The following is an 11362-nucleotide window of genomic DNA, read 5'->3' on the forward strand; positions in this document are numbered from 1 at the left end:
GTTCCAGCAATGAATAATGTTTAACTATTTAAGTGTTAAATGGTAAATATTAATTGATTTCTGGTGGTTTGTAATTTTATTGGGAGTTAATCTATGTATGCTAAGGCACCCTAATGCTATGTCATGGTATTTTCCATGTCTTTCCATCATACAAGTTTTTTTGTTTTTTGTTTTTGTAACTTAAACACACATGTATTGAGTGCCTACCATGTGCCAGGCACCGTGCTAGGTAGGTAAGACATAGTTGTTGCTCATAGAGAGCTTTAGCTAAATGGAAAGACAAAGAAGCCAACTAGCCGTTACAACATAATGTGGAGAGTGGCCGGGCGCGGTGGCTCACGCCTGTAATCCCAGCACTTTGGGAGGCCAAGGCGGGCGGATCACGAGGTCAGGAGATTGAGACCATCCTGGCTAACACGGTGAAACCCCGTCTCTACTAAAAATACAAAAAATTAGCCGGGCGAGGTGGCAGGCGCCTGTAGTCCCAGCTACGCGGGAGGCTGAGGCAGGAGAATGGCGTGAACCCGGGAGGTGGAGCTTGCAGTGAGCCGAGATCGCGCCACTGCACTCCAGCCTGGGTGACAGAGCAAGACTGTCTCTCAAAAAAAAAAAAAAAAAAAAAACCTTAAAAATCATTCATTTCCATTTCTGAAATTGTTGGATTATAAACTGTTTTATTCAAATTAACGTGGTTTGCTACAGAAAGTATCTTTGTGTTTTTTATAGTTTACCAAAAATCAAAAAAAAAAAAACAGCAAAAATTTGTTTAACTATGGTGGTTTCTTCTTTTTAATTGATTTAATCTCCCAAATCACCATGAAACAATCTCTTTTGGTTTATCTTGAGAAAAAAAGAATAAAAATCATGACCCATATTTACATAGCTACTATCTCGGAGGACTACAAAGTACTTTATGGATATTTTCAATTAATCCTGGTAATTTTATTGTGAACTAGATAGGAAAAGGATCTTCATTTAAAAGAAAGAGCACACACTACTGATGACTAAGTGTCAAATCTGGAAACATAAATTGATTTCACTGATTAACCCGAAGTAGAAGGAAAATGAAAGGAAGAGAAAAACAGAAGAGAGAGAGAGAGAAACCTGGGTTCTCATAGAGCAAATTAGAGTAGAAAATTTTTACACTATGTCTACATTTATAAAAAATATACCTGAAGTTTTAGATGAAGTAAAATGTAATCATTTCTCATTCTAAAATGAGGAATGAGTAGCTTTACTTTTTTTTTTTGAGTTAGAATCTTGCTCTGTTGCCCAGGCTGGAGTGCAGTGGCATGATCTTGGCTCACTGCAACCTGCGCCTCCTGGGTTCAAGCCATTCTCCTACCTCAGCCTCCTGAGTAGCTGGGATTACAGGTATGTGTCACCACTCTTAGCTAATTTTTGTATTTTAGTAGAGACAGGGTTTCACCATGTTGGCCAGGCTGGTCTCGAACTCTTGACCTCAGGTGATCTGCCCACCTCGGCCTCCCAAAGTGCTGAGATTACAGATGTGAGCCACCACACCCGGCCTTATTTTTTTATTTATTTATCTTTTCATTTTCTGAGACAGCTTCACTTTTTAAATATTTGACATCTTGTAAACAGTAACAAACTACACTTATGGGTGGTATAAACTTTGTATTTAGAAGACTTGGACACTTTTACAATATATCTATTACATTAACCACAAGAGATGGGGTCTCCCAATGTTGCCCAGCTGCCCTCAAACTCCTGGGCCTAACTAATCATCCTCCTTCCCCAGTAGCGGGGTCTACCAGTGTGTGTCAGCATGCCTGGCTTAACCATTTTTATTAACATAGATTCACAAAACTGCGGAGTTGAAAGAAATATAGTTGAACACGTATATAAAAGGCCAGGTCCCTCCTTACCTGGCATTTCCTCCAAAAAGTTAAAATACCATGTATTTATTTGTCTTTATTGATTTTTTACAATGCTTTGATGAAAATATACTACTTAAGCCAGTGCGGTGGCTCCCAGCACTATGGGAGACCGAGGCGGGCGGATCCCTTGAGCCCAGGAGTTCAAGATCAGTCTGGGCAATATGGCAAAACCTTTTCTCTACAAAAAATACAAAAATTAGCTGGGCATGGGAGCACATGCCTGTGGTCCCAGCTACTCAGGAGGCTGAGGCAGGAGGATTGCTTGAGCCCAGGAGGTCAAGGCTGCGGTGAGCCATGATCGCACCACTGCACTCCAGTCTAGGCAACAGAGCGAGACCTTGTCTCAAAAAAATAAATAAATAAATAAATAAATAAGAAAAAAAAGGCTGGGCGCAGTGGCTCACACCTGTAATCCCAGCACTTTGGGAGGCTGAGGCAGGCAGATCACCTGAGGTCGGGAGTTCGAGACCAGCCTGATTAACATGGAGAAACCCTGTCTCTACTAAAAATACAAAATTAGCCGGGCATGGTGGCACGTAACTGTAATCCCAGCTACTTGGGAGGCGGAGGCAGGAGAATCGCTTGAACCCGGAAGGCAGAGGTTGTGGTGAGCCGAGACTGTGCCATTGCACTCCAGTCTGGGCAACAAGAGCGAAACTCCTTCTCAAAAAAAAAAGAAAAGAAGAAAAAAAAACTTACTACTTTCATGAATTTGACAAATATGAAGAAGAAATGTGTGTGGGCTTATAATTTTTGCTAACAATAAGGCTTTACATAAATACAAGATATTACTACTGATCTAAATCTGGGCTCAATTAATAAGCAAAAACTTTCTTTCAATTAAGGATTTTAAAAAATTAACTATATTTTTTCATTAATATAGCAAATACAGCATCGTCCTGATCTTAGATTAAAAATAAAAACAATCTGTCAGAGGCCCTAAAAAGTGTTTCCAAATATGATTCTCTCTAATATTTTATCTCATCTTACATTAAACTTGATACCTTGGGCAGAATCTCTGCTTGGGCAGTAGATAGTCTGAAGAAGGATTAAACATTCATTTCTGTAATCCCAGCACTTTGGGAGGCTGAGGCGGGAGGATCACGAGGTCAGGAGATCGAGACCACGGTGAAACCCCGTCTCTACTAAAAATACAAAAAATTAGCCGGGCATGGTGGCGGGCGCCAGTAGTCCCAGCTACTCGGGAGGCTGAGGCAGGAGAATGGCATGAACCCGGGAGGTGGAGCTTGCAGTGAGCCGAGATTGCGCCACTGCACTCCAGCCTGGGCGACAGAGCGAGACTCTGTCTCAAAAAAAAAAAACAAAAAACATTCATCTCAAGAAAATGTTTTTTCATCACTTAATAAATTAACAAATAATCTATGAGTCCATTATTTATTCACAGTGTGAAAGACACTATCCCAAGAACTAATCATTAGACGAAATGATTACATGTTCTAGAAAAAAGCACTAATAGGGAATATACAGTAAAAAAGTTTCATATATTTATTTTTTTTTAATTAAACTTTTACTTTCCCTCCCTTCAATGTCTATTGTTAGGAGAATGGTACATAAATTACAATACAAGCATAGCTACTACAATTCAACTTTTAAAATTATTTTATTTTTATTTTTATCTTTTGAGACAGGATCTTGCTCTGTCACCCAGGCTGAGTACAGTGGCACTATCATGGCTCATTGCAGCCTTGACCTCCTGAACTCAAGCAATCCTCCTGCCTCAGCCTCCAGAGTAGCTGGGACTACGGGCACACCCCACTATGACTGATTAATTTTTTATTTTTCGTAGAGATAAGGTCTCACTATGTTGCCCAAGCTAGTCTTAAACTCCTGGACATAAGCAATCCTCCCACCTCAGCCTCCCAAAGTGCTGGGATTATACATGTGAGCCACCACACCCGGCTGCAGTTTAGCTTTTTAAACAAGATATATTTTAATCTGGAAAGATGTCTATAAAATATTTTTAAATGGGACAAAATTTCAGAGTTATTTAGCATTATTCCAAATGTATTTTTAATAAGAAAATGCAAAACAAGGATGATACACATGTATGTATACATAACTAAGCACCAAAATATTATGGAAGAAATAACATTAGTTACTTCAGGAGAGATTGTGGGAAGAAAGAGACGTTAATATTTGTCATATGTTTCCATATTGTTTTACTTACTATGAGTGGATATTACTTTGGCAATTAAGAGAATAAGATTTTTTTAAACTAACCTTTTTCTATTAAAGCATGTACTAAATGGCATTATAAGTTTGCAAATAATGCTAAAATAATTATGGCTAAAACTTTGCAGAAACAAATCATGAAATATCTATAAAAACTATCAAACTTCAATATTTTTATAATGGTAAATGCTAGGTGAAGTTATAATAACAAGCTAAGGTCAATTTTAAATTATCATGCAACATATCCTTTTCCAAATACTCTTTATTATTTTAAGGTAAGATTATCTGAAGGTTCAAATATATAACAAGATATCTTAATTCACAAGAAGAAAAAATATGCTTCAATTTGACAAATTCCAGGTCTAGCAAAAACAAAACACGAAAGATTCTGGGCGTGGTGGCTCACGCCTGTAATCCCAGCACTTTGGGAGGCTGAGGCAGGCGGATCTTGAGGTCAGGAGATCAAGACCATCCTGGCCAACATGGTGAAACCCTGTATCTACTAAAAATACAAAAAAAGTAGCTGGGTATAGTGGCGCGCGCCTGTAATCCCAGCTACTCGGGAGGCTGAGGCAGGAGAATCGCTTGAACTCAGGAGGCGGAGATTGCACTGAGCCGAGATTGCGCCACTACACTTCAGCCTGGCGACACAGCGAGACTCCGTCTCAAAAAAAAAAAAAAAAAAAGGTGCAGTCTAATCATTCAAACCCTTCACCCACCACCACACACACACACACACAAAGAAATGCCAACCTGATTTGTTCTCTGTGTCATCAAAGTCAACATTGAAGGAATGGCCGCTGTTGCTGATGATTTTAGCTGAACTTGGGTCATACTTGATACTAAGTGGTCGGAGGGAAGAGTCATATATCACTTCTTTGGTTTTAATCTCAATAGGAGATTGCTGATCACCATCAGCAATAGGGAAAAATTCCTTCCAGTGAATAGGACCTTAAATATATAGGACCAAAAAAAAGGATTAAATAAGTTCTTTCTTTCAACAAACATACATTGAGTATAACGCACTGTGCTTGAAATTGAAGAAAACGCAAAGATTAATAAAATGAGATACTCGTCCTCAGGACCTTGGCATCTAATTGCTTTTTTTACAAGATTAGTTGTTTTTATTATAGATGTGGGAAACTCTTGGTGTGCCTTAAGTCATTTTCAGAATTAAACTAACCCTTGTAGATGAAAGAGTCTGTAAATTTTATAAAGTACTCTCCAAAGGTAACCTTCTACCAAACTAAAAACAATAATACAATTCATCATTGAAAACAATGACATTCAGTCTCAGCAGCTCCAAGAATGAGCTGTTGCTCCAGTGTTCAAGTTTGCAGATTGGAAGAGTCAAAAAAGCTGAGAAAGCCATGAAGCAAAGAAAGGGTGTCATTCTTAAAGATGCTGTGCTTACTTCTTTATTCTTCCTTCTATCACTCAGTGCTATCTTCTAGTGTCACTCAGGCCTCCACTCAATTACCTGTGATGTGCAACAGGCATACCAAGGAAACATACAAATTTTTCACCTGGGATAATCCAAATAAAATGGCCGCACCATGTCAGGAAACAATATTGTTGATTATCTGCAGTGGAGTCAGATTGTAATTTATTTCTCTCTTTCTTCATTTCAGAAGGTTCTTCTATGGTTATTTTGCCAATGTTACATTTGAATTTCAACACAAGAGAAAGGTGTCATCCTGGTCCTCTATTCAAAACGTCGAAATCGTATCAAGTTCACAAATCAGACATGTTAGGGAAATTGAAATGAGCCAATCAGCTGACAGTTCCCTTTTCAATCCTCTTCACTTCTTTGGAAGACTCTATAAAGTCTTGCCTCTCAAAATCAGCAGCAAAGCTGTACTTTCATGTAAGTTCCACGTCATTCTACAGATGTGAGTCACTTTATAGGTTATAGGTTCTTATTCTCTCTACTATTCCTGAAATTTACACAGCTATCGCCACCTACACTGGGCTACTGACTAAGGTTTACCCACCTACTTTGCTAACCAATCTTTCACTAAAAATCAAGTACTAATTAAAACATCATAGCATGACAATTAATTAAACATGTTACTAACAACAACCAAAAGACATTTTAAAATGATAAAATTTAGAGTGATATTTAAAGAAACGCAATATATCACAATCATCAACAAACTCTAAAGCGTAAAATTCTAAATCTTTTTTTTTTTTTTTTTTTTTTTTTTTGAGACAAGGTCTTGCTCTGTTGCTCAGGCTGGAATGCAGAGGTGTGATCTCAGCTCACTGCAGCCTCAACTTCCCAAACTCAAACAATCCTTCCACCTCAGTCTCCCAAGTAGCTAAAAGTACAGGTGTGCACCACCACACCCAGCTACTTTTATAAAAAACTTTTTTTGTTGAAAGTCTCCCTATAGGCTGGTCTCAAACTCATGGGCTCAAGTGATCCGCATGTCTCAGCTTCCCAAAGTGTTGGGATTACAGGCATGAGCCACCACGCCTGGCCCAAACTCTAAATCTAATACTGCTTACTATGCCTCATTTTTGCAAAAGAGAACTCACACATACATACATTCTTTCATATATCCTTCAGGCACAAAAAGCCATAGCATAAATATATAACTGTACACTCAGCTTAAAAGATGTCATCTGACAAACTGGACTTCAAAGCCACTTGAGCATCAAAAGTCCTTGCTTAGAATGTATTACAGAAAAAGCCTTGTTTATTCAATACTTTTACCATCTTTCTGAGTACTTTTTCTATATATAAGCTAGACCTTTTTTCCCCCTTAATTCAGAAAAGGCCTTCTATTTCACTGCCACCAAGTAAGAGTTAACCTAATGAAAATTCAATTTCAAATACACAATGCATGTGTCACAACATGCAGGTGACATTCTTCCAATCAATAAAGAGTTGCTTTCTTCTCCTAATTGCTTTGCTCTCCTATTTCCAGTCATTTGTAAACAGAACTATTATTAAAAGAAGTCAAACCAAAATAAAATAAAAGTAATAATACTTTGTATCACATTCCCAACATTATCTACTAACTACCATAGTCAGTTCAGTACCCTGCCTCTTAAAGAGGTCCCCTTTTTCAATTTTTCGAAAAAACATTTCCTCCTCCTCCTCCTCCTGCTTGTCCCCCCCATGACCCTGCAGGCTCATCTGGAACTCCTGGCCTCAGGCAATCCTTCCATCTCAGTCTTTTGAGTAGCTAGGATTACAGGTGCAAACCACCATAATTCTTTTTTTTTTTTTTTTTTTTTGAGACAGAGTTTCGCTCTTGTTGCCCAGGCTGGAGTGCAATGGCGTGATCTCGGCTCACTGCAATCTCTGCCTCCCAGGTTCAAGCAATTCCCCTGCCTCAGCCTCCCGAGTAGCTGGGATTACAGGCGCGTGCCACAGCGCCCAGCTAATTTTGTATTTTTAGTAGAAACGAGATTTCTCCATGTTGGTCAGGCTGGTCTTGAACTCCTGATCTCAGGTGATTCACCCACCTTGGCCTCCCAAAGTGCTGGGATTAAAGGCATGAGCCACCGCACCCGGCCAGCATAATTCTTAATTAGAGATATGTGGTGGTTGCTCAATTGATTTAGGAACTTTTAAATATCTACAGTGATGTACACTTTTCAGTGATGTCACATTCCCTAAACTAAACTAATAAAGTAGTCAAAGGTTAGGGGAAGAATCCTAAGTTATTTGTGAAGGCAGTACCTTTTCAGGGCTTCAAGTCTTGATGTTTCATTTTATCAGTGTTGCTATTCCCAGCTTAAGTTTCCTTTTTTCTGCTCAGTCACTGGTTTTACCAATGTTTAAACAGAAAGAAAAAAAAAACTTGCCTACTTAGGCCCAGAGCGGTGGCTCACGCCTGTAATTCCAGTACTTTGGGAGGCCAAGGCAGGCAGATCACTTGAGGTCTGGAGTTCTAGACCAGCCTGGCCAACATGACGAAACCTTGTCTCTACTAAAAATACAAAAATTAGCCGGGCATGGTGGCTCGTGCCTATAATCCCAACCACTCGGTGGGGCTGAGGCTGGAGAATTGCTTGAACCCAGGAGATGGAGGTGGCAGTGAGCCAAGATAGTGCCACTGCACTCCAGCCTGGGCAACAGAGCAAGACTCATCTCAAAAACAACAAACAAACTAACTAAAAACTTGCCTAGTTAGTATATAATACATTTCCAATAGGATTTTCCCAATCCTTTTAGATTGCATCCAAAAGAAGGGAATGGCTAATTCCTAACAGGACAATTACTAACAGAAATACAAAATCACTCCTTATTAATGGCTTTGCTAAAATGAATTTTTAAAATTTCTGAAATAAGCTTCACTCAGGCCAATAATTTCTAAGCTACTAAAGAGTAATCAATATCCGTTGATTGAAATACCCTTCTTCTTCCTAACTACCATAAAGGCGCAGTTGGGATTCAATGACTATTAAATAACTCTAATAAAAACGACTTCAGCAGAGAGGGAAATGAAAAGAGATTTGTCATATTTTGCCCCTAAACATTCACTGGAAATTAGCAAAATGTAAGATTATAATTATGGCCTTAATCAAGAAGAAATCTGACTATACATCTTTTATTATTAAAGGTATAAATTTCACCTGCTGCCATTTTTAAACTAGCATGTTTAAAAACATGCTACAATTAGAAATTAAACAGGCTACAATTAGGAATGGAATTTTTCTGTTAATTTGTGAAATTAAACTTTCTATAAAATTTGACCATTCTATACTGTTTAATCATGTACATGCTAATAGAAGGAAAGTATTATTATTCACAGCCTTAATTTTTCTTTATTATTATGTATTTACTTCTTAAATTGACAAAAATTGTATATATTTATGTGTACAACATGATGTTTTGAAATATATGCACATTCGGCCGGGCGCGGTGGCTCAAGCCTGTAATCCCAGCACTTTGGGAGGCCGAGGCGGGTGGATCACGAGGTCAGGAGATCGAGACCATCCTGGCTAACACGGTGAAACCCCGTCTCTACTAAAAAATACAAAAAAATTAGCCGGGCGTGTTGGTGGGCGCCTGTGGTCCCAGCTACTCGGGAGGCTGAGGCAGGAGAATGGCGTGAACCCAGGAGATGGAGGTTGCAGTGAGCCGAGATCTCGCCACCGCACTCCAGCCTGGGGGACAGAGAAAGACTCCGTCTCAAAAAAAAAAAAAAAAAGAAATATATGCACATTGAGGAATGGCTAAACCAAGCCTTAATTTTGACAGTTATTCACTGTAAGGCTTTTTGGTGTCACTGCGATTATTTCAAATAATTATTATTTAAACAATCAGTTCAGTTTAACGTAGGAACAAGAAAAAATGTTTTACTTTTGATAATGTGTGATATACAAGAATAAAAGTGTATGTCATTATTTATCCTATTAATACATTTCTATCAATGAATTATAATTTCAGTAATCCTTTGCTCACCCTGCAAGGATGAGCGTGGAAAGAGAGCAAGAGTGGAGAAGTAACCCACAATGTAACTTCATTTCCCAGCGAGAACCTGAACTCTTACTAAAGTCCCCAGTAGTAGTCAGCCAACTGCAAATTGCTGTGGGAATATTTACAGTAACAGCTATTAGGAAACATGCAGTATTTTGTTTGCCACGAAGCCAACTTAATCTTCAGTGTCACAATGCAAGTTAAGATTTCCTGAATATATTTTCAAAGATTTTCTATGATTGTTTCTCCTAAGTGAATAGTGAGCTTAAAAGACTGAAAGCGAACTTGTCCTTATTTCATTAAAGTGTGTCATCAGACTTCTAATCTCCAAGCCTGTAATTGATAAGTGGCTGTTACTAGGCAAAGTCCTTGGCTTTTCAGATGAAGGTGAACGCACACGTATGTAACACTTGGGAGTCTGGGGAATCCTGACAGAGATAACACACACCAACGCTCACATCCACTACCAACAACCCGTCTACCCTGACAAGACTGCTCTCCGTTTCCTGCACTAGGCTCCGAGGAGTGCTGCTTAGTTTAAAGAGGAACGGAAAAGTTTCTCTCTGTGCGAGCCCAGTGTGTGGTCGGCGAGCGCCGGGGCGTCGCGCTAGTCCTCTCGCCCCCCCGCGCAAAGCCCCCTTTGGATCAGGAAAAGGCGCTCACCGTTGTGCTCGCGGTATCCCCAGCTGAGCCTCGACATGGTCCCTCGGGATGGAAGGCAGAGGAAGATGTGACTGGGCAGCGAGAGAGCGGAGGGAGCGGGGAGGGGCCCGGGAGGGAGCCTGCTAGGGCGGGACTGCGGGGCGCCGGCGGCCGGAGTGCGAGACCGTGAACCCGGCTCGGGGCGCTCCCGCCTGCATCCTCCAGGCGGCAGAGGCGTGCGGGGAAGGCGCCCGCGCCGCTGGCTGAGTCCTGGGGCGCGAGTCTCTTAGTTTGGACTCGGGAAAGAGAGATTTGAGTTAGAGAGAGAGAGACGGAGAGAGAAAGGTTTCCGGGGGGGATCTCCTGCCTTCTGAGAAGGAGTCACTCGGGAGAGGAAAGTGTTGCCTAGAGGGCTTCCAGGAAGTAAATGAGTCACCAGAGCCTGGAACTGCCAGGCTGGGAGGTGGAGACCCGGTGGAGGCGTAAAAGAAGTCGCTGATGGTCGTGGCAGTGATGATTACAAATTCAAAACAATAATGACGATGGTAATCACCACCATTGAAAAATACTTATTAAGGGCTTATTGTGGGCGAGGGTCTTAGCTAAGACGTTTACCCACGTTTTCCCATTAGATCCTCTCAGCATTTCCTCGAGAAACACGTGGCTTAAGAGACACTACGTAACGTGCCCCAGGTCGCTCAGCTAAAGCCGGCGGGGTCGCTGTTAGAGAGGACCAGCTCCCGGTCCCGGGTTGGCTCCATTGCCCATTCATCCTTTCCTTACCTCTCCTTCTCACTCTGCAGGCTTGTGGCTTGGTGAGTCAGGAAACCAAAACCAGTTGTTGAGATTTGGTCCCCAAATTCTGCTGCCCTCCTGCCCCGGCAAGAAAGGTTTTCAAGACATCTTTCCTGGATGCTTGGTGGGCTTGTTACCCTAGGACTGGAGTCAGAACTAGCTGCAGAGCCTTGAATTTCTGGCCTGGAGTTGTGAGTGTTCTGGGTTCAAAGTGAAAAATAAAAATTGGGTACATGAACCACTTTCTATCTCCTTGTCTCGGGTCAACTGCCTCATATTTTATAAATCCAAGCAACCTCTTTGTAAGGAACCTAGTAAACCCATTTTCAGTAACTCGGATGATTTGGTATGTCAAGATGAATAATGTTCTTAACGTTCTAAGTATCAGTTCTTG

At 40.7% G+C, this 11362-nt stretch overlaps 1 protein-coding gene across 1 annotated transcript in view; it reads right to left on the reverse strand.

Annotated features, from left to right (window-relative positions):
* Positions 1-10602, reverse strand: part of CA13 (carbonic anhydrase 13) — a 35469-nt gene extending 24867 nt beyond the window's left edge. Inside the window, exons 1-2 of the mRNA XM_003269513.3 lie at positions 10195-10602; positions 4848-5045 (exon numbers count right to left, since the gene is read on the reverse strand). Coding sequence (XP_003269561.1) covers positions 4848-5045; positions 10195-10231 — 235 coding nt within the window. The 5' untranslated portion in view covers positions 10232-10602. The remainder of the gene's footprint in view (positions 1-4847; positions 5046-10194) is intronic.
* Between the last annotated feature and the right edge of the window lie 760 nt (positions 10603-11362).

Source organism: Nomascus leucogenys, chromosome 16, assembly GCF_006542625.1.
Source record: "Nomascus leucogenys isolate Asia chromosome 16, Asia_NLE_v1, whole genome shotgun sequence".
In the NCBI taxonomy this organism is placed as follows: Eukaryota; Metazoa; Chordata; class Mammalia; order Primates; family Hylobatidae; genus Nomascus; species Nomascus leucogenys.